The sequence below is a fragment of the Schistocerca gregaria genome, chromosome 3, assembly GCF_023897955.1.
Source record: "Schistocerca gregaria isolate iqSchGreg1 chromosome 3, iqSchGreg1.2, whole genome shotgun sequence".
Lineage (NCBI taxonomy): Eukaryota > Metazoa > Arthropoda > Insecta > Orthoptera > Acrididae > Schistocerca > Schistocerca gregaria.
In genome coordinates this window covers 530,708,993-530,733,110 of record NC_064922.1, presented here as the reverse complement: position 1 = coordinate 530,733,110, position 24,118 = coordinate 530,708,993, and the positions used below count along the sequence as shown (strand labels likewise).

The 24,118-nt window shown below is 40.6% G+C and overlaps 1 protein-coding gene across 1 annotated transcript in view; it reads right to left on the bottom strand.

Annotated features, from left to right (window-relative positions):
- LOC126355085 (uncharacterized protein C7orf50) overlaps positions 1–23,880 on the bottom strand; it is a 38,042-nt gene extending 14,162 nt beyond the window's left edge. The window contains exons 1-2 of the mRNA XM_050005276.1: positions 23,763–23,880; positions 11,013–11,208 (exon numbers count right to left, since the gene is read on the bottom strand). Of these exons, the coding sequence (XP_049861233.1) occupies positions 11,013–11,208; positions 23,763–23,776 (210 nt within the window). The 5' untranslated portion in view covers positions 23,777–23,880. The remainder of the gene's footprint in view (positions 1–11,012; positions 11,209–23,762) is intronic.
- Between the last annotated feature and the right edge of the window lie 238 nt (positions 23,881–24,118).

Below are 24,118 nucleotides of genomic sequence, written 5' to 3'. Positions count from 1 at the left end.
GGCCAGCCTGCGGGCAAGTTTGTTGCATGGGATTCCAATGTGACCTAGGGTCCAGACAAACACCACTGAACGACCGGACCATTCCAGGGCATAGATGGACTCCTGGATGGTCACTATCAAAGGGTAGCACTGGTCGAGAGCTTGTAGGCTACTCAAGGAATCAGTATACAAAAGAAATGCCTCCCCAGGGCATGAACAGATGTGCTCAAGAGTACAAGATATAGCCACCAGCTCAGCAGTGAAAACACTGCAGCCATTGGACAAGGAATGCTGTTCAATGTGTCCTCCATGGATATACACAAAGCCAATGTGAGTATCAGCCATTGAGTCGACAGTGTAAACCATTTCGTGGCCTCGGTACTTGTCAAGAATCAAGAGGAAATGGCAGCAGAGAGCTGCGGGGTTAACTATGTCCTTAGGGCCACGTGAATGGTCCTGGCAAAGCTGCGGCCTAGGTGTACACTATGGAGGTGTATGTGAATGGAACTCAAGTATAGGTGGTAAAAGCAAGGACTCCAGTTCAGAAAGACGGGATCGGACACGAACTACAATTGAAAGCCCTGACCTGGACCGCTGATGCAGGAGATGAACCGCCTTGAATGAGAAAAGAAGATGGTGATTCGGATGCGCAGGAGAACTACGAATGTGTGTTACGTAACTGGCCAGCAGTTGTGCATTCCTAACGTGCAATGGAGGCACTCCGGCTTCCACAAGGACGCTAGTCACCAGACTCGTCCTAAAAGCTATTGTCGCTAGGCAAACACCACAGTGGAGCACAGGGTCGAGTAAACGCAACACTGAGGGTGGCGCTGAACCATAAACCAGACTCCCATAGTCAATGCGGGATTGAACAAGGGCTCTGTAGAGAGCTGAAGCAGCATAGAACGATCTGCACTCAGTTGCTGTTGCTCAGGCAGCGAAGGGTATCGAGGCGCTGCCAGCACTTCTGCTTCAGCTGACGATGGTGAGGAAGCCAAGTCGATCAGGCATCAAAAACCACTTCTAAGAATTGATATGTCTCCACTACAGTGAGTGGATTTTCATTACGGTAAAGTTCTGGTTCTGGATGAATGGTACGACACCAACAGAAGTGCATAATGCACAACTTTGCGGCCGAAAACTGGAAACCATGGGCCCATGACTGCACCTTGCGGATGGCTCCCTGTAGGTACCTCTCAGCACCACCAGTACTGATGGAGCAGTATGAAATGCAGAAGTCATCTGCATACAGAAAAGGTGAGACAGACAGCCCTACAGCCTGCTGCTAGACCATTAATGGCCACTAAAAATAGAGAGACAGTCAATACAGAGCCCTGCAGGACCTCAAGCTCCTGGATATGGGGGGGGGGACTATGGGAGGCACAAACTAGGACATGAAAAGTAAGAAGCAGCAGGAAATTCTGGATAAAAATCAGGAGTAGGCCTCGGAGACCCCACTTGTATAATGTGGCAAGGATATGATGTCGCCAGGTTGTGCCGTATGCTTTTCGTAAATCAAAAAAGACGGCAACCAGGTGTTGGTGTCTGGAAAATGTTTTTCGGATGGCAGAATCTAGGGAAACAAGATTATCAATGGTAGAGCGACTCTGGCAGAAGCCGCCCTGACATGGAGGCAGTAGGTCACGTGACTCCAAGACCCAACCCAACCGCCGACACACCGTAATTTCCAACAGCTTCCAAAGAACGTTGGTGAGACTGATGGGCCGATAGCTATCCACATCAAGTGGGTTTTCACCAGGTTTGAATGATGGTGCTCTCCCGCTACTGTGGTGGAAAGACACCATTGCACCAGATCTGGTTGAAGATGACGAGGAGATGTCGCTTGTAGTTAGATGAAAGATGTTTAATCATCTGACTGTGGAACCAATCTGGTCCAGGAGCTGTGTCGAGGAAATGAGAAAGGGCACTGGGGAGCTCCCACTCTGTAAATGGGGTGTTATAGGATTCATTGTGGTGTGTAGTGAACGAGAAGACTTTCCCTTCCAGCTGCTGTTAGAGTGCAAAAGGCTTGGGGTGGGGGGGTGGGGGGTAATTCTCCAATGCAGAAGCTCGAGCATAGTGCTCAGCAAAGTGCTCGGCAATCACGTTTGCGTCGGTAGATAACATGCCATTTATGTTAACACAGGGAACACCTGTTGGGGGTCTGGTACCCGAAGACACATTTGATCTTTACCCAGACTTGGGAAGGTGACGTATGGCACCCAATGGTCGAGACATCTCTCTCCCAACACTCCTACTTCCATTGTTTGATAAGTTAGCGAACGTAAGCACAGAGCTGTTTAAAGGCTATGAAGTGCTCCAGGGAAAGGTGCCGCTTATGCCGCAGTAGAGCTCGCCAATGCTCCTTAATTGCTTCAGCGACTTCCGGCGACCACCAAGGGACTGTCTTTTGCCAGGGGCCCCTAAAGAGCGAAGGATCGTGTTTTCTGCCACAGAAACGACTATTGTGGTCACCTGCTCAACCATCACATCGATGTTCCAGTGTGGAGGAAATTCAGTGGTGACAGCAGAGGTGAAAGTTACCCAGTCTGCCTTGTTTAAAGCCCATCTGGGCAGGCGTCTGTGAGCTTGATGAAGGGGCAGTGACAGGAAGATGGGGAAGTGGTCACTACCACACAGGTCATCATGTGCTCCCCAGTGGATAGATGGGAGAAGTCTTAGCTGCAAATTGATAAATCAATGGCCGAGTAACTACGTCGAGCCACACTGAAATGTGTGGCAGCGCTAGTATTAAAGAGGCAGAGGTCAGTATTAAAGAGGCAGAGGTCAGTATTAAAGAGGCAGAGGTCAGTATTAAAGAGGCAGAGGTCAGTATTAAAGAGGCAGATGTCAGTATTAAAGAGGCAGATGTCAGTATTAAAGAGGCAGATGTCAGTATTAAAGAGGCAGAGGTCAAACTGAGACAGTGAAGTTTCGACATTTCTGCCTTGGCCAGTAAGCATGGTGCCACCCCACAAGGGATTATGGGTGTTAAAATCTCCCAAAAGTAGGAAAGGTTTAGGGAATTGATCAATCAGAGCTGTTAATACATTCAGAGATACTACACCATCTGGAGGAAGATATTCATTGCAGACAGTTATTTCCATTGTCGTCCTTATTCTGACATCCACAGCTTCAAGAGGGGTTTGAAGAGGCACAGGTTCACTACAGACTGAGTTTAGGACATAAACACAAACTCCAGCTGACACTCAATTACAGTTGCCACGGTTCCTGCAGTATCCCTTATAGCTGTGGAGGGCAGGGATACGCATTGCTGGGAACCAGGTTTCCTGGAGGGCAATGCAGAAAGCAGGTGTAAAGCTCAATAGTTGCCATAGCTCTGCCCGGCGGTGGAAAAAACCGCCGCAATTCCACTGGAGGATGATCTCATCATGAGACTGGGAAGGCATGGAACATTCAATGAGGCACTTTACATCTCAGGGTCACTACTGACACCAACTTTTTGCCTGAGCAGTCTATATCCATTTTGTCTGAGGGTCCAGCGAGATCTAGCTCCTCTGTGGACGCCAGAATCTCCACCTCATCCGAAGATGCAAAGCTTGGAGGTAGTGGTGGTGTGGATGCCACTGCACCCTTGGTCTTGGGGAGCTTCTTTTTGATTTCTCTTGCTGTTCCTTGGGTTTCCCTGGGTTGGAGGACTTCTCTGATTCAGTCTCTGGGACTGAGGATGAGCGTGAAGCACTGCGACCAGCTGCTTTTGGTCTCTTCAGCCACTGGCGGTTGTCATCTTTCCCACTAGCAGAAACCTGGGAAAGGAATGACCCAAGGGACCCCTTCCTAGCGAGAACAGCCAAAGAAGTTGGACGCTGCTCTGCCTTAGAAGTGGGGACGGGGGTCCCCGATGGTTGAGGGGTGTTACTCCTGAAGTAGGTGGTGCATGAGTAAGTGCCCCCACCATCAAGGGGGCAGGTGTATTCTTGTGGCTCTGAGAGGTGATTGGGGTTGGCGGAACTGATGGGGCTAGAACTGTTGTAGCAGCGATGTAAGACGATATCATGCATACAAGATGTAGGTGTTCAAATTTCCTCTTAGCCTCAGTGTAGATCAGTCGGTCCAGGGTCTTGTACTTCATGATTTTCCTTACTTTCTGGAGAATCCTGCAGTCTGGTGAGCAAGGCGAATGGTGCTCTCCAAAGCTGACACAGATGAGAGGCGAGGCACATGGAGTATTGGGATATGACGGGTGTCCGCAATCTCGACATGTAATGCTGGAAGTACAGCAGGAAGACATATGACCGAACTTCCAGCATTTAAAGCACCGCATTGGGGGAGGAATATAAGGTTTTACATCACAGCGGTAGACCTTCACCTTGACCTTCTTGGGTAATGTATCACCCTCGAAGGCCAAGATGAAGGCACTGGTGACAACCTGATTATCCCTAGGACCCTACTTGAGAAAAGAGGAGCAAGAGCTAGTAAACTACTGTTTCTGTTGCGTGTTCATATATGCCACACACCAGTCAGCTATTGGTACGTGGTTGCCTTCTCTTTAGTTTGCAGATTCTTAGAACTGAGCATTACAACTTTCCTACCAGAAACCCCCCTCCATTTTTTCCCCAATAACCACCACAAGATGCTAAGAGTTATTATTTTATTATTCTGCAACTAATTTCAACCTTGATGTGATCATATGACAGAACAAGGTGATATAAACAGCAAGAAGCTATCAGTCTTATAAAATCTAAATTATGTGAGGCAAATTTAATCTGGATTTGTCACTGGATTTTTAGTTAGGATCTGACAGTAGTGATTAGGCAACTGGTGTGGAATTATTGTATATCACATGCGTTCACTTATAGCAATGAGACATCTATGTTTTAACATATTTGACTAGTGAAAGTGAGACATCTACTTGTAATGTGAAAACCACTCAAAACCTGTGGGAGAAACACTGTTAGTAGGAGTCGTGAACAATGGCAGTTGAGTTTAGGTTTGTCCTGCGCATCTACATCACGCATTCTCTGGCAACCAGTATGCGTTCAGTAACGTTTTCAGTGCTCTGCAGTGAATGTCGTAACTAACACGAGAATTAAACATGATCGTAGCAGTTGTTTACTGAATTTTTATTCCATTTGTTGCGAGTTATCACTACTGATGGTCGTGGTAAGTGGCAATTCTATACAAGCAAGCAAGAGACAAAATTTAAAATATATACGCATTCTTCAAATGGACTTGTATGGAATTACTGCTAACGTCACTTGGAACTGACAACAATGCCATCCCCGTCCATGTCTCGAGCTGGGCGACTTGCCATCATTCATGGGTCAGACAATAGGGAAGGTACGGAGGGGAGGATCAGGAATCAGAATGGAGTGTAAGAAGTAATTATAATTGTAATGAAAACTGAATGGAGGTTGGTGAGATATGAAACCTGGTGACATAACAGATGGGCCAAATAAGTTCATGCAGCATCCTGAGAGATTGGAAAAGACTTGTTCAATGATTTAATTAGATAGATAAAAAATCTATTCACCAAGCAGTGGCAGGAGAGTACACACACAAAAAAAGGTTTTACTTCTGCAAGATTTCAGAGCCAGTGGCTTCCTATTCTGGTGGCAGGGTTGAAGTGGAAGGAAGAGGGATGAAAGGAAAGGAGCTGAGGAGAGGTTTAGGAAAAAGGGGTTCCGTTTGGAAAAAGTCATGCAGAACCCCAGATCAGGGGAGACTTACCAGATGGGACGAGAAGGAAAGACAGATCGTTGGGGACTGCACCGGACAAGATTTGAAAACCTGAGAGGATGAAGCAGGGTAATATGCAACACATAGATTATTGCTAAAATGTTATGCACAAGTTAATAAAAGTGAAAAGCTAAGTGCATTGTATATAACAGAGATGGGAGGGGGACGGCAAAAACCAACATGTCAGAAAATGAAAGATGTATAAAACTAATACAGAGTGGAGAAAGGAGTAGTTACTGCAAAGAAATGCTGGGACAGAAATTAACGTGAATTATGGCCAGGAGGGTGGCGAGAACAAAGAACATTTAATACCACTAGCTCCCACGTGCCAAGTTCTGAGGAACTGGCACCAAGGTCACGAATGTCATGTTACAGAGGTTGCTTCACAACAGGATATCGTGTCTTGCCAGTATGTGCCCTCTGTCTACGCCCATTCATCCTAACTGACAACTTGGCGGCAGTTCTGCTGATGTAAAAGGCTGAAAAGTGTTACATAACAGCTGGTATATGACAACATGCATTGTTTCACAGGTGGCTCGCCCTTCAAAAGTACGTGTTTTGCCAATTACAGGGTTGATATAGGTGATCGTAGGGAGGTGTATAGGGCAAGTCTTTCAGCAGGTACAATCACAAGAGTACGAGCCATAGGATAGGAAGATGAGGCAGAAGGAGCATATGGTTTGACAAGCATACTGTGGAGATCAAGAGGGTGACGAAAAACTATTCTAGGTGCTGTGGGTAAAATGTCAGACAGAATGGATCTCATTTCAGGGCATGTTTTTAAGAAGTCATGACCTTGTCGAACTAGCTTATTAATACATTCAAAATCAGGATAATACTGAGTGGCTACCGGTGTGCTCCAAAGTTGCTTTTTGGAGGGATCTGATTTGGATATGATGACCATGGAAATTTGCTTCTGAACTCGGCTGGTGGGGTAATTACATCCAGTGAAGGCTCAGGTAAGAATGGTGGTGTGTTGCTGTAAAGAGTCTTCATATGAACAAATACAATTGCCTCTAATGCCAAGGATGTATGGGAGGTAATGCTTGACACAGAAAGGATGGCAATTGTCAAAATATAAGTACTGTTGTTTGTTAGTAGGTTTAATGTGGGCAGAAGTGTGCAGCTAGGCTTCAGTGAGGGTGAGATATATATCAAGGGAATGGGCATGGGATTCAGATTACAACAATGTAAAATTTAATTGGGGGAAAGTGCATAGAGATTCCATGAATTTTAACAGGTCAGTCTCACCATGACCCCATACGGCAAAGATGTCATCAATGTATCTGAAACAAACCGGAGGCTGACGGCTTATGGATCTCTGGAATGCTCCCTCCAAGCAACTCATGAAAAGTGTGGCATAGGAAGAAGCCATCCTGGTTCCCACAGCAATACCCCTAATCTGTTTGTACGTGCTGCAAGTAAAAATCTAGAAGAGACATTCACCCAGCAATGGATGTCAAATGACTGATGATGACTAATATTTAATAATTGTCTGAAAAGGAACAAAAATAGTTTTCAAATTAAGTTACACTGAGGTACATGTACACTACTGACAGCCATAGCTTTCTTAATAAGGCACACAATGTGAATGAAAATTTTGAGAAGGGAATTTGTAGGAATCAGGGAAAAAAAGGTGAACAACCAATAAAAAAACAATGTGAGGCATAAATTAATGGCTACGGTTCAGTGATAATGGACAATATATCCAGAGGTAAATTCATGTCATTATTCCAAAGCATTCATAATCTGAAGTGGCCTTCAATCTACTAATGGATGTCCATCCTAAGAGGATTTGTTCAAGGATTCAAATCACTGGAACTATAAAGGTAGGCTGACAGACTAGACTAGACCAGATATTTCAACAGCAAATCCATGTTATCATACCATGGTGTAAGGCAAAGCAAGTAAGATGGTGTATCAGGCTGTGAAGGCATGGTCAGTGCCAAGTTGCCAAGAAGTTTATATACAGTAGCAGTGTGTCACTCATGACAAACACTAGTTGTACTAGTGTTGTTGTTGTTGTGGTCTTCAGTCCTCAGACTGATTTGATGCAGCTCTCCATGCTACTCTATCCTGTGCAAGCTTTTTCATCTCCCAGTACTTACTGCAACCTACATCCTTCTGAATCTGCTTAGTGTGTTCATCTCTTGGTCTTCCTCTACGATTTTTACCCTTCACGCTGCCCTCCAATGCTAAATTTGTGATCCCTTGATGCCTCAAAATATGTCCTATCAACCAGTCCCTTCTTTTTGTCAAGTTGTGCCACAAACTCCTCTTCTCCCCAATTCTATTCAATACCTCCTCATTAGTTGTGTGATCTACCCATCTAATCATCAGCATTCTTCTGTAGCACCACATTTCAAAAGCTTCCATTCTCTTCCTGTCCAAACTATTTATCGTCCATGTTTCACTTCCATACATGGCTACACTCCATACAAATACATTCGCAAATGACTTCCTGACACTTAAGTCAATACTCGATGTTAACAAATTTCTCTTCTTCAGAAACGCTTTCCTTGCCATTGCCAGTCTACATTTTATATCCTCTCTACTTCGACCATCATCAGTTATTTTACTCCCTAAATAGCAAAACTCCTTTACTACTTTAAGTGTCTCATTTACTAATCCAATTCCATCATCATCACCTGATTTAATTTGACTACATTCCATTATCCTCGTTTTGCTTTTGTTGATGTTCATCTTATATCCTCCTTTCAAGACACTGTCCATTCCGTTCAACTGCTCTTCCAAGTCCTTTGCTGTCTCTGACAGAATTACAATGTCATCAGCGAACCTCAAAGTTTTTACTTCTTCTCCATGAATTTTAATACCTACTCCAAATTTTTCTTTTGTTTCCTTTACTGCTTGCTCAATATACAGATTGAATAACATCAGGGAGAGGCTACAACCCTGTCTCACTCCTTTCCCAACCACTGCTTCCCTTTCATGCCCCTCGACTCTCATAACTGCTATCTGGTTTCTGTACAAAGTGTAAATAGCCTTTCGCTCCCTGTATTTTACCCCTGCCACCTTTAGAATTTGAAAAAGAGTATTCCAGTCAACATTGTCAAAAGCTTTCTCTAAGTCCACAAATGCTACAAACGTAGGTTTGCCTTTCTTCTAAGATAAGAAGTAAGGTCAGTATTGCCTCACGTGTTCCAACATTTCTACGGAATCCAAACTGATCCTTCCTGAGGTCCGCATCTACCAGTTTTTCCATTCATCTGTAAAGAATTCGCGTTAGTATTTTGCAGCTGTGACTTATTAAACTGATAGTTCAGTAATTTTCACATCTGTCAGCACCTGCTTTCTTTGTGATTGGAATTATTATATTCTTCTTGAAGTCTGAGGGTATTTCGCCTGTCTCATACATCTTGCTCACCAGCTGGTAGAGTTTTGTCAGGACTGGCTCTCCCAAGGCCGTCAGTAGTTGTAATGATATGTTGTCTACTCCTGGGGCCTTGTTTCGACTCAGGTCTTTCAGTGCTCTGTCAAACTCTTCCCGCAGTATCGTATCTCCCATTTCATCTTCATCTGCATCCTCTTCCATTTCCAGTACATCGACCTTGTATAAATCTTCTATATACTCCTTCCACCTTTCCGCCTTCCCTTCTTTGCTTAGAACTGGGTTTCCATCTGAGCTCTTGATATTCATACAAGTGGCTCTCTTTTCTCCAAAGGTCTCTTTAATTTTTCTGTAGGCAATATTTATCTTACCCCTAGTGAGATAAGCCTCTACATCCTTACATTTGTCCTCTAGCCATCCCTGCTTAGCCGTTTTGCACTTCCTGTCGATCTCATTTTTGAGACATTTGTATTCCTGTTTGTCAGCTTCATTTACTGCATTTTTATATTTTCTCCTTTCATCAATTAAATTCAATATTTCTTCTGTTACCCACGGATTTCTATTAGCACTCGTCTTTTTACCTACTTGATCTTCTGCTGCCTTCACTACTTCATCCCTCAAAGCTACCCATTCTTCTTCTACTGTATTTCTTTCCTCCATTCCTGTCAATTGTTCCCTTATGCTCTCCCTGAAACTCTCTACAACCTCTGGTTCTTTCCGTTTATCCAGGTCCCATCTCCTTAAATTACCACCTTTTTGTAGTTTCTTCAGTTTTAATCTACAGTTCATAACCAATAGATTGTGGTCAGAGTCCACATCTGCCCCTGGAAATGTCTGATTCCTAAATCTCTGTCTTACCATTATATAATCTATCTGATACCTTTTAGTATCTCCAGGATTCTTCCATGTATACAACCTTCTTTTATGATTCTTGAACCAAGTATTAGCTATAATTAAGTTATGCTCTGTGCAAAATTCTACCAGACGGCTTCCTCTTTCATTTCTTCCCCCCAATCCATATTCACCTACTATGTTTCCTTCTCTCCCTTTTCCTACTGACGAATTCCAGTCACCCATGACTATTAAATTTTCGTCTCCCTTCACTACCTGAATAATTTCTTTTATCTCATCATAGATTTCCTCAATTTCTTCATCATCTGCAGAGCTAGTTGGCATATAAACTTGTACTACTGTAGTAGGCATGTGCTTTGTGTCTATCTTGGCCACAATAATGTGTTCACTATGCTGTTTGTATTAGCTTACCCGCACTCCTATTTTTTTTATTCATCATTAAACCTACTCCTGCATTACCCCTACTTGATTTTGTATTTATAACCCTGTATTCACCTGACCAAAAGCCTTGTTCCACCTGCCACCGAACTTCACTAATTACATTTATTGTTACCTAATTTAGTGCAGCATTACTGTAATTCCATTCACTGCTTAGAGAACGCAGATTCAACTTCGGGTTGATCTGGCAAAATTGTGCCTAAGGTCTATATAGACTACAGATAATTTTCAGCAGCACTGCCTCTACATGGTTTCCAGAGCTATTGATTAGCAGTTCTTGCTGCCTCTTTGGACAATGTGATTCTTTTTTGAGCTAGTTTCTGAGCTGATCTGCAGAGATGGTCTTAGGTATTCATATATATAACTACTGATAAGACTTTCTGGCTGTTAATTGACGTAAAACTCTTTGTGTGTACAGATTATTTAGGCTCCAATTACACCACTGTATGCACCAAGGGTTCTCTGAATTGAAATTCACAACATTCCTGATCAGAACCACATGTTGATCTAAAGATACATTACCTAACAGGGCCAGAAGTTTCCCCACGGCATCTGAGAGTGAAAACACAAAAACACACACACTTATTGGCAATAACTGCAAACTAATGCTCATGTTCTGAATTCTATTAACCAGAATCTTGAAAGTAGGGAGACACTTTCCGTTTCCCAGATTATTACTAATAGACTATCATACCTTGCTTGCATCGAACATGTTTTGGATAAGCCATATCTGCTTCAATTTCTCAAATTTCCAGTTTCCACGATCTCGATGCCACTGCTTCAAATATGTAAGTGCCTTTTTCTGCACTAATACTTCATCTCTTGTTTTTGGTTCTGCTTTTAGTTTCTTGATTTTCTCTTTCTTCCGTTTTATCCCCTTCTTGCCTTCCCTGTAACAAACAGAAAAGATAACTGAAACCTGTTTGTTGCTAAGTGCGTATAGAAATACAAGGTATTTGGGGGAAGAAAAAACCCACCCTAGTTTTACATCAATGAGTACATATCATGACAGAGAACTCCTTCAAGTTTTGTTTAATCTTAGTAGATATCAATGTGGGATCCATTTGTTGCCCTGCACATGTCAAGCTGATATTCCACTTCTCGCCACGTATTCACCAACATTTTAGGTTTAACTGTCCCAACTGCTGTGATGATTCTTCCCCTTAAATGATTGATTGATATCTCTGATCTCTTCACTGTACACAACATTTTTTATATAGCCCCAAAAGAAAAAGTCCGATCGGGTAAAGTCCAGACTTTGAGGTGTCCAAGTTATTGGGCCAGCCCTGCGTATCCACCTTCCTGGAAAAAGAGTGTCAAGAGCTGCATGTACATGGTTACTGTAATGAGGTGAAGCGCCATCTTGTTGGAAAAACACAAGCCCCTTTTCCGCCTCAATATTGTCCATCTTCCATCAAACTGCACCTGATTACCTTTGGGAGAGTCACAATGATGCTGAAGAACTTCGCGTGGATGCTCTGCCCCCCAAATTCTGCAGTTATGATGATCAACTGTTCCACTGACATGAAATGTAGCCTCACCAGAAAAGAGAATCTTTTTTACAAAATATTGACATCAGTAATTCTGTGTAGAAAGTTAACAGCAAACTCATACCTTTTGATTTTATCAGCAGGTTTTATTTCACATAACTGTTGCTATTTTTAGGCACACTACCTAAGTCTTTTACACACATCATCATACATAGTACCTTTAGGCACTCCTAACTGAAGACTACGTCTGGCCAATGACTTCTTCGGGCTCCGAGCACACGAAACATGGATCTGTTCAACACCATCTTCAGAAGTTCTCAGTCTACCTAGCTGGTGATATTGCTTTTAAAACTCTAGCAGTTTCCTTGAAAGACTTTAGCCAATGACACATAGTTTTTGCTGTAGGTGGTTCACCACCATACTGACGTCTAAAATTATGTTGCACTGTTATAACTGACTCAGTTTTCACAAACCAAATTACACACTGCACTGCACACATGCCTGGACTGAAACTAGAGAACAGAGGGAAAAAACAGCACTGGTGCTGTCTCAAGGTCAAGCAGATCTGCCAACTGCAGGGGAGCCAAACTTTGAGAGTTAATGAGTCAAACACCATAAACTAGACTAGTGTATGTCACTTGGTACAGGTTCTAGGATGCATTAAAACCAGGGAGTTCCTTTTCAAACAGACTGCATTGAACTAAGTGATAACTCCTGTCCACTTGAAGCAATCTAGCATTTTTATAACATGCTTGAACAATCACTATAATACACTAAATACCTCTAATAATGAATATACAGCCAACTGGCAATCACAGCAACCTAGAACTGAATATGGAATACGGTATTTTAATTCTAAATATCAAAGAACAGAAAGAGGAATTTCAAGAAAGAATTGAGAGAAAATTAAAATACTGTGAAGGAGAAGCAGTAACAAAGATACTTATCACAACAGCTGAGGAAGTGGGTGGCTTGCGCAAATCTCAAAACCAACTGAAGACATGACAAATAAAATGATAAATTTGCTGGACAAGAGAAGAAAAATAAAAGAAAAAACAGACAATATACAGAACTGTGCAAGGCTCTGAGAATGAGGATGAAAGATGACACCAAGAAGTAGGAATAAGATACGCTAAAAACATCTCAGTAATAAACCTAGTTTAAAGATAGCCAAGCGGAAGCTTATGACTGGAATGAATCAGCTAACAACTTTACACACAGACCAACATCGAATTATAGAAGGGAAAAAAATACTCAAACATACTGAAAATTTTTATAGTAACCTGTACAGTAAAGTCGATGATATCTTAATCCTAAATGAATCGGATGCCTCTATTTCCCAAATACCAGAAATATTCCTTTCAGAAGTCAAACATGCTACAGAAAAGGGCTGCTCCAGGTAGTGATGACCTCCAATCGATATTTGCAAGCTGTTGGGTAATGACTCAATAAAGCATTTAGCTCAAATATTTTCAGAAAGTTTGCACAGTGGAAAACTACCAAGAGATTGGAATACAGCCAAAATAATCCTAACATACGAGATTGGTAGAACAAAATATATAAACAACTATCAGCCTTCTGTCCATACTGTACAAAGTTTTTACTAGAACCTTAACCACCAAACTGAGCACTACACCTAACCTGACCCAACCCATTGAGCAAGCTAGGTTCAGCACAGAGTTTAGTACAACTAATCATATCCTCACTCTACATGAAAAAATTAGTAGAACACGTGAGTACCATCTACCTCTTTGCCTTTCATTCATAGACTCTGAAAAGGTGTTTGATTCGAACAGGCCCCCAGCGGTGTTTGCGGCTCTAACGCAGCAAGGAATAGAACAGGCCTATAATAAAGTTTTATACAACGTATACAAAACCTCCACAGCCTTTACAAATATAGTTGAAGAACCCCATCAAGTTTCCATCAAAAAGGGCACAAAGCAATATGACTCTATATCTCCAAAACTGTTCTCAGCATTCCTTGAAAAATAGATGTCTCAATTAGATTGGAAAACAAAGGGGAATCTAAATTCTGGGAAAGAGATTAAACAATCTAAGGCTCCACTTGCTTCGTAAATAAAAATCACTTTTCCTTGCTGCATTGCATTTTATACCTCCCAGGTGCATTTCGCCTTGTTCACTTTAAGGGCCCATTATTGGTATAGTTCTTTGCGATTTTGGTTGTTATTTATAAAGCAAATATTTCTATGCTTGTTGCACAGGGTGGCCATGTAAGCCATGGAAAGCCATCGAGCAAAACAAAAGTGATTTCTGGCGCTCCCCAAGGTAGTGTTATAGCCCCTTTGCTGTTCTTTATCTATATAAATGATTTGGGAGACAATCCGAGCACGCGTCTTAGATTGTTTGCAGATGACACAGTCGTTTTTTTCTTTCTTTTTTTTTTTTTACTAGTAAAGTCATCAGAAGATCAAAACAAATTGCAAAATGATTTAGAAAAGTTACCTGTATGGTGCAAAAATTGGCAATTGACACTAAATAACAAAAAGTGTGAGGTCATCCACATGATTGCCAAAAGGAATCTGTGAAACTTTAGTTACACAACAAATCAGTCAAATCTAAAGTAAATTCAACAAAATACCTAGGAATTATAATTACAAAACAATTTAAATTGGAAATAACACACAGAAAATGTTATAGGAGAGGCCAACCAAAGACTGTGTTTTATTAGCAGGATGCTTAGAAACTGTAACAGATCTGCTAAAGAGACTGCCTACAGTATGCTTGTCTGTCCTCTTTCAGAATACTCCTGTGCCATGTGGGATCCTTAACAGAAAGGATTGACAGAGTACATTGAAAAAGTTCAAAGAAGGGCAGCATGTTTTGTATTATCACGAAATATGGAGACAATGTTACTGAAATGATACAGGACTTGGGGTGGACATCACTGAAACAAAGGTGTTTTTCGCTGCGGAGAATCTTCTCATGAAATTTCAATTACCAACTTTCTCCTACAAATGCAAAAATATTTTGTTGACGCCGACCTACAGAGAGAGAAATGACCAGCATAACAAAGTAAGAGAAATCAGAGCTCGCACAGAAAGATATAGGTGTCCACTTTTTCCGCACGATATGCGAGATTGGAATAAAAGAGAATTGTGAAGGTGGTTTGATGAACCCTCTGCCAGGCACTTAAATATGATTTACAGAGAATCCACATAGACACAGATGGTCAAAACAGGTACTCAATTGGAGCCCAATATACCAAAAAAAGACAAGGGGGCAAGACCTCTGGATAGATGGGACAGAGACTTAAAGAAGACTGCCAGACGGAACTGGCAACGGGAAGCTCAAGACTGGCAGAAACAGAAGAATCTACAGGAAACCTACGTTGTACGCAGGCTCAAAGAGGGCTCATCACCAAGTGACTGAACTGGCTGATGTTGATTCTAAGTCCATACAGGTTGTACCAGCAAGAATGGTCAATATTCTGGGATATGACAGGAATGATCATTTGAAGCAAAAAGTGTAGTAAACATGGTCTATACAATGCATGCATTTAGTGCTATGAGCACAACCACATCTTCAATACAATGAAACAAATCTCTCCTACTGAAAGCTCTTCACTTTCCATATTTTGAAAGGGGAAATATGGACCAAAAGAAGAACAAACTGTTTAATGAACATGGGGTTTAATATGCACATGCCTATCTCAAGAGCTACAAACACTTACTCAGCAGGAGAGGTATGTTTCACAGTAGCAAAGATAAAGATGTGCTCATAGCTCCTAAGATTTAGATTTTAAACCGGTGTTCATCATACTTTTTTTGCTCCAAATTGACTTTTCCTGTTATATCCCTGAATATTGACCGTTCCTCCTGGGATACCCTGCATAATAATGATGGTTTTTTTACAGGAAACAACTCAAGGGCCAGACATCTCCAGATCCTGTTTTGCCTATAAAAGACTGCAGCAGAAGACAGACATGGAATCTCCAAAACTGTAAATTACAGGGCATCAGTAAAGACGAAACTTAAGACTGACCTGACATATCATACCAACTAAACAGAAGCAGGGTAAGGAACTGAACAACATATTGAACAACTTGTAAACCAATCTATTATTCAAGCAACAATTGAGTGAATTTAAATTCATACAAACCGCTTGAAAATATTCATTGCTTTCTTCTGGCAAATGAAATAACTGTCAGTGTTATACAAATGTTGAGGGAAGAACAACATTGTCTTGAGAGAACAACTGATATCTCATAAACAGAGAGATATATTGACCCAAGTAATTCCCTTGCCATAACTTCCATAGTAACCGTCCTCAGATGTATGAAGTTAGCATTTGAGTTATTCACAGACATGTGTGCTTAGTTTGACTGAGAAAAACAGCTAGGGAAGCTGTCAAAATGTGCTATCACTATGCTAACAAATCTTGAAACAACAGAAGGTGGAAATACTTTTGAAGGAAATAGTCGTTTCTAAATGCCACTGAAAGGTTAACTGAATGACAGAGTTCAACTGAATATGCACACCACGTCATACTGCAAAACTTCCTATTTTGTATTCATACTCATTCACAAGAGTTACATTTACATTAGCAGTATTCCATGGATGATGCCAAGGGCATAATCCATATCACTTCAGGCAGGGGGATTACCTTCATAGGCTGGGATGTTATTGAATTTAGCATGTGTTATAAGTCAGGAGTAAGTAAGAAACACATTTTTTTTTTGCTTTCTTCAAAACAAAAAATTTGCACCAAGCGTTCAAAGATGACACTGCACACCAGTCTGAAGATGCAAATTTTGGAAAAAAATTTTAAATGCTGTATCTCTGTAACAGTTCTAGATATTTTGTTAGAGTTTTTTTATTTGAAAGATAATTGCTTTATGATTACAATGGTATCCTCCGTTTGGACATATCTGTCAAAGTTCTTTTACTGTTGACTTTGAATATTTATTTATAATTTACATTTTTTTTTCAAAAATGCCACACCAGAAAAACTTTGATTTTTTTTCTGTTGATCAGTACCATGTAGTACTATATTCTCTGTCAATAAGAGCTTCCACTTTTAAGTTGAACAGGATGTATTTAAAAATTTATTTATTTTTTACTTTTTCGCTTTCTTTATTGCAGTTATTTCTTCTCAGTCATTGTTGCAGATATTTTGTTGTAGTTTCTTGTCAGTTTCTTTGTCTTGGTTATTCATTGCAGTTTTCTGTCCTGTAGTTGTTCAGTACGAATTTGTTTACTGAAGAGGCTCCTAAGAAATCTGAGACCATCCAGTGAGTTCTGTTTTTTTTCATGAGGAATTTGCCACTTGACACAGTTGCAGTGTGTTTTGTGAAAAAGGACTGCTTGAAATGTCTTCTAACTAGGGCCACAGGAGAGTGAAGTGTGCTGACTATTTGCATACCCATTAGAGAGTGATATATAAGACAAACAAACAAAAAAAAATGGACTTTGTTCAGGTTGGGAATAAGTGTTCTCATTTGAAGACTGTTTCAAAGTGAAGACGTTTCCAGTGACGACTTTTTGTGTTCTAAATGTTTGTCAGCATAACACCAATGATAGTATCTGAACAAGCTGAAGCCTCCCATGGTGCAGATCATGCAGATTTTGCATCAGTAGAGAAAGAATTAAATACCCTGAATCAGTCAACTATAGTTGGTGTTAGTCTTATTAAGAAACTGTGGTCAGTTAAGTTGAGTCATAAGATCTATGCACCAAGAAAGTGCAGGGAAATTACTGGAGCTATGGGTGAATATACTACAGCAAATCTGCCCACACTCTTCAAAGTAGAAATTCCATCTTCAGAAGAAAATGAAGCAAAGCACTCTTGCCAGAAATTTTTCACACATATCAATTGAACTGTTGAAATACTTGGCAGACAAATCAAGAAATGTTAGGCCTGTAAAAGGAGTCTTTGGAAGACCAGATCCCTATTATGGTCCTCCTGTAGAAGCAGCTCAAGTTCAAATAGTGCAGTCATTTTATCCGGAAAATAAATGGGAGTGTTCTCGCCAGAGTGCCAACAAAAAAGAAACCATAGCTGTAACAGATGGTCATAAAGTTGTGAAAGTGAAGAGATACATGACTCGCAATATTAAAGAAACTTTTGCAATTTATAAGAGCAAAGTTTATAAAAGCACCTATACAACTTCACATACTGGAAGATCAAAATTTTATGCACTACAACCTAAGTGGGTAGTTCTACACCCACCTAGAGATGTCTGTTTGTGTGTGTACTGCGCAAATTTTGAACTTTGTGTGGTAAATTTGAAGATCTTACTGGAGCACGTGACATATGACACCTTGGTTGGGCGTGTGAAGTCATTAGTAGTCTGTGATGTAAAGCAAAAGACTTGTTTGTTTCAAGAATGTGGTGACTGCCCTGGAAAGGAAAGACTGTCTTTACAGACACTTGGCCTGGCAGACAAAGCAGATAACTCTGCAGAAATTACATATGCGACATGGGAGGAAAATAAACGAATTAAGAAAACTGTTGCCTTTGACAGTTTCATTGACAAATTTGATAAATGGTCAGTGAAACTAGCAACACACCAGCATCTGAAGAAAATGCTACAAGAACACATTGCAGATGTGAAAGGGTGTGTACAGGCTGAAGAACTATGTTTAGTGCTTCACTGTCATATGGCTGAGAACTGGTCTGTAATTCTCCCACAAGAAGTTCAAGGGTATCATTGGAGTAATGACCTGGTTTTGATTTTTACAGGAGTGACATATTTTCAAAACAAGACCACACGTGTTGCAGTTATAAGTGATGACACAGGACATGGCTCAGCACATACTTTGCCAGGAATGCGAAAAATTCTTCCACTGGAAAGAGGGGCACATAATATCATCATTATTTCTGATGGTGCTCCTAGTCATTTTAAAAATCATTACATGCTGTTTGAATTGAGTAAGTCGCTTGTGCCAACTGACTGGATATACAGTGCTACTGATCATGGGAAGGAGGCTTGTGATGCTACAAAACAATCTTTCCAGACCAAATACACCTGTGATTCAGAATGCTAAAGATTTTACGAGAATCGTGAAATCTTACACATCCACAGCCCTCATTCTTTTGTCAAAAGAGGAAATCGAAGAATTCTGTGAACAGAAAAAGAAGAATGGTCCAAATGAAACTACTCATGTGAAGGGAATTTAAAAAGACACATTTTTGGACTCAAAATGATGGGCGAACTCATACTGCATGCACTTTAAAGAGCACGAAAGAAGAAATTTCATTCATTTGGCCAACACCTCAGAAACAGTAGGATAATATTCAGATTCACAACCTGAGGAGGAGAATGTTTGTGGCGTGTGTGTATGACTGTGACTGGTGGATTGCAGAGATTATAGACTTCTGTTATGAGTTAAACAAAATTGTAGTGAACTTTATGCTACCACATTGACCAGCTGCCGGAAGGACAGTAGCAATGCCATCAGTGGTCACTTCCTGTTCACAATGTTTAGAAGGTTGTAAGTGCTCCAGTTCCTATTGGTTCAACAGGAAGGCATTACTCTATATCAAAGGAAGATACTGAAGCAGTGGAGCACATTTTTAGTTCATTGACTGGCTAATTTCAGTATAAAACAATGGCTAATTTCAGTATAAAACAAAGTCCACATAAGTTGTATAAATTGAAACCTTTATATCTTTGGACCTTTCACATACATTCAGGAACCATTTAAAATGCTTGAAAAATGAGTATCTTACTCATCTTTCAAAACTAAAATTATGTTTTGATTTTTATGGGCCTGTTATGTGATAATGTGGTACTAAAACAGGTTTTATGTATGGCAAAAATTTCAGTTGTTTATAAAACCTGTTCAACCTAAAAGTGAAAGCTCTCATTTTCAGGGAATTTAGAACTATATGGTACTAAACAACAGGAAAAAATAAACATTTTATAGATTGGCATAATGGAAAAAAAATTCCATAAATTATTAAAAAAGTTCAGAATGCTATAGTAAAAGAACTTTGACAGTAAGTCCAAAAGGAGGATTTCTTCGTAATCATAAAGCAATTATCTTTCAAATAAAAAAACCAACAAAATATGTAGAACTGTTCCAGAGATACGGCATTCTAAATTTTATTCCAAAATTCACATCCTCAAAATGGTATGTGCAGTGTCATCTTTGGAGGGCTGTATCTCGGAGCAGTTTCTTTTTTTTTTTTTTTTTTTTTTTTTACCATGAAGGTAAGATTTTTTCCTAGCATGCCTGAATTGATATGGACTTTGCCCAAAGAGAGTTGTCTCTGGGCTGTAGAAATCCGTCCAAGATGCACATTTTAATTAAGTGCAAATCAGCAAAATGACGCTTCATTGCTTTACAGTGCTAATTCAAATTAGGAATTAAGTTAAAACATTAAATTTAGAAGATTCTATGAAGTTACTCTCCAGTGGAGCAGGACTTGCCAAAGAGAAATTCCTTTAACTCAGTGTTAAAGTAGCCTACTTCATATTATCTATAAGGAGCAGTCAATAAAAATGAGACGTGTGAACTGTTTATTGTTTCAAAAGCAATTGCCACAACTGTTAACTATTTATCCAAGTGTGAGACACAGTGGTCAGTTCCTTCATGGGGAAAAAAAAACAAAAAAACCTGATTGTATCCAGGCACGTATATCTCCCTTCCAGGGAAATGTATGGCCACAAACGTCTTTCTTTAGGGCTCCAAAAATATGGATCATACGGGGAGAGATAGGGACTGTATGGAGGATGTGTAAGGGCTTTCTAGTGAAACTTCTGCAGTGCAGATGAAATAAACTTGGGTCCCATAAATGATATCCCCAGACAGAAGAATCTCCTCTGCTTACACTGGTTGAATTACTAAATATAACTAGATGTATTCTTTTCGCTAGACATGACATTATCCACCGGTTCGCTAAGATATTACCAATTCCTCAGTTTATTTAGGAGAATATAGTGCTTAGAGATTATTTTGGAGAATGTAGTGAGCAACACAGTCAAATGCATTGGACAGGTCACCAAAAATACCAATCGGTGCTATTTTGTTATTTAATGCTTGAAAATTTTGTGAGTGAATGTGAAAATGGCTTCATTAGTTGAACAACTCTTCCAATATCAATACTGTCATATACTGGTATACTATTGTTGCTTGGGTGAGATACTATTTTAACTTACATCACTTTCTCAAAGATTTTAGAAAATTATCTCAGTAGTGAAATAGATGAGCAGTTAACGACATCTCTCCTATTACCTTTCTTGCAGAAGGCTCTGACAATGGCATTTCTCGATCTCTCTTTCAGAAGTGCCCTGAGTTAGTGGTGTGTGACACATTAAAAATACGGCAGGGCTTCTTATAAGGGAGCAAATCTTTTGTGCAGTTTTAGAGACCATCAAATCCAGATGAGCTTTCATTTCTGAGATAGTATATAATTTTCTTAATTTCAGAAGGAAAAGCTGGTGATGCATTCACATGACCTAAATTTGTGAGATTTGCGTTTTGAACGTAGCACAGCTTTTCTGAATTTATCTCACAGTTTTAGTTATTACACCTATTAATAAAAAGTACTTTTCAGATAATGTTGCATAGACCTTGGAGTATGCTACTAATCAACCATCTACATCTACACAATCTGTGAACTACTGTAAAGCGCATGACAGTGGGTAAATCCCATTGTAGGAGTTAATAGGGTTTCTCCCTTTCCATTCATGAATGCAGTGTAGGAAGAATAATTTATTCAACACACCTGTGCATACTGAAATTAATCTAATCTTGCTCTAATTCCTTTGGGATCAATATGTAGATAATTGTAGTATATTCCTAGAGTAATCATTTAAGGCCAGTTCTTGAAACGTTGTTAGTAGACTTTCTCTGGGTGGTTTACACCTTCAAGAGTCTCCAGTTCAGTTTCTTCAGCCCCTCTCACATCGATCAAACAAGCTTAAGTCTGCTTTCAAATAGCTGTCTACAACGGTAACCCAGGAGTACGTCCCCAATTTAATTCTCACACCACTGAAGAAGATGAGTGAAACAGAAACTGCCGTGCGGAGTGACTGCACGGTTAGTCCTATTTGGTAAGGGTCCCACATGCTTCAGCAATATTCTGGGTGGGTCGCACAAGTGATCTACAAGCAATCTCCTTTGTAGACTGATTCCAGTTCCCCATATTCTACCAACAAACCGAAGTCTACAACCTGATTTATCCAAGCAGAGCCTATGTAAGCATTTAATTTTTATATCCCTACAATGTGTTACACCCAAGTATTTGCATGAGTTAAATGAATGTAACTGCACCTCAGTGATACTAACATCATAGAATACTATGTTATTTCATTTTGTGAAGTGCACACTTTTATGTTTATCAATACTTGAAGCAAGTGCCAGTTTTAGAACCACTTTAAAACCTAATGAAGATCGGACTTAATATTTATGCATGCTTTTTCAGACAACATTTCATTAAAGACAACTGCATCCTCTGCAAAAAGTCTGAGGTTACTTATATGCGATTGCAGTCTTTCTCGGCGTATTCCATTGATGAAATCTTCTCGGGTTATCAGCCGAGTGGTGGCGTCGTCTTGTCGCAACGTTTCGATGAGTTTCGTACCCATCATCTTCTGGCGAGGTTGCTATTAATATTTTTAGTGAGGTTGGGTTTCATATGAATATGTTTTCAAAATACATGATGGTTGACATGGAGGAGGGCGTTCTGCTTGAGATACCTCATTATGTTGGAGTTCGGATTAAGTTCTCAGATTCTGCAAGAAATGGATGTCAAGGATACTGCATGGTAGTTTTGTGAATCGCTTCTGCTACACTTCGTGTAGATAGGTATGACCTGTTCTTTCTTCCACCTACTGGGCAAAGCATTTTGTTCAAGGGATCTATGACAGATTATAGTTAACAGGTAGTCTAACTCAGCTGTAAATTCAGGAAAGGGGATTCCATTAGGCCCTAGGGCTTTGTTCAATTTTAACAGTTTCAGATATTTTAATACTCTGTTTGAAAAATGTGTGTGAATTCCTAAGGGACCAAACTGCTGAGGTCATCACATCCCAGACTCAGGCACTACTTACTAACACATGCACCCATGCCTGAGTGAGGACTTGGACCTCCAACAAGGGGGGCCACGCAATATGCGACATGGCGTCTCAAACCGTGCAGCCATTCCACGAGGTTAATTTCTGTTTCACTCATCTTCTTCAGTGGGGTGATATTAAACTGGGGACATACTCCAGAGTTTCCTTTGTAGACGACTATTTGAAAGCAGAATTAAGCATTTCTCCTTTGCTAGTCTCAACCAGATTAACTATGTGTTTTGTGAAAGATCCTCCGACAATATTCTGCTATGGCTTACCTGGTGTCGCTCTAATTATCGAGTGAGCCAGTTCAAATAATTGTAGTGGAAGAATTTTTCACGGCCAGTATTTTGATGGCACAGGCAGGTAGGTGTAATGTTATATTGTTGAAGGCAATCCATCCTTGGGGACGTAAAGCTTGGCGGCAACCTTGGTGCTGTTCGCGAGGACTAGGCTATATACCCGTACCGGATTTTACCATCTTCCATCATATAATAATAACACAACACAAATATTAGACACACACATAGTGTAACAAATATTGTAATCGATCAAGCTGCAAATATACTAACAAAAGAAAAATTGTCTGCTAAGACAAGTCACTGAAGCCTTCGCCATTGCTCTCTTGACTTGCGAACGTTTCACTCAGCATCTCCCTATCTACAGCATTATGCTTTGTTTCTATACTGGCCTCACATTCGTTGGCCTCGTCATCTTTCAACACGACTGTTACCGTCCAACGTCCCCTAGACTTATGACACCCTACAAATCATTCCTCTCACCACGCTCAAGATTTCGAAGAGAGAAGTGTTATTTTCCAACCAGAATCCACATTCCGCCGAATGAGAGCAGTGTGGGTTTCAACAATCGAACATCTACGAACTAAGAACACAAAAAACATAAATACTGTTGATGCCCTTATTCCACATACCCAGTAGCTGACATCAAACCACACCACGCTCCTTTCCGCACAGTTCAAAACACAATACAAGGTTACATGCAGAAGCACGTGTGTTTACGACAACAAATCAAAGATCGCATGAAACTAACACACTTCTTTTACGACTTGAGTTCAATACCGATTTCAGTGGCACGGCCAGTTCACGATCTGTCTGCACAAGAAGTCTGTCCACACCAATTATATGCAGTCAGATCGTAGCGTGTGGACAGGAGATTTCCTAGCGGAAACCTGGAAGTTGGAGAATTGAGCAAAGCTGCTCAAATCTGTGAGCGGAAATCACATCATCGCAAACAAGGCTGGGCAAGTGGGGAGGACATCGCCACTAA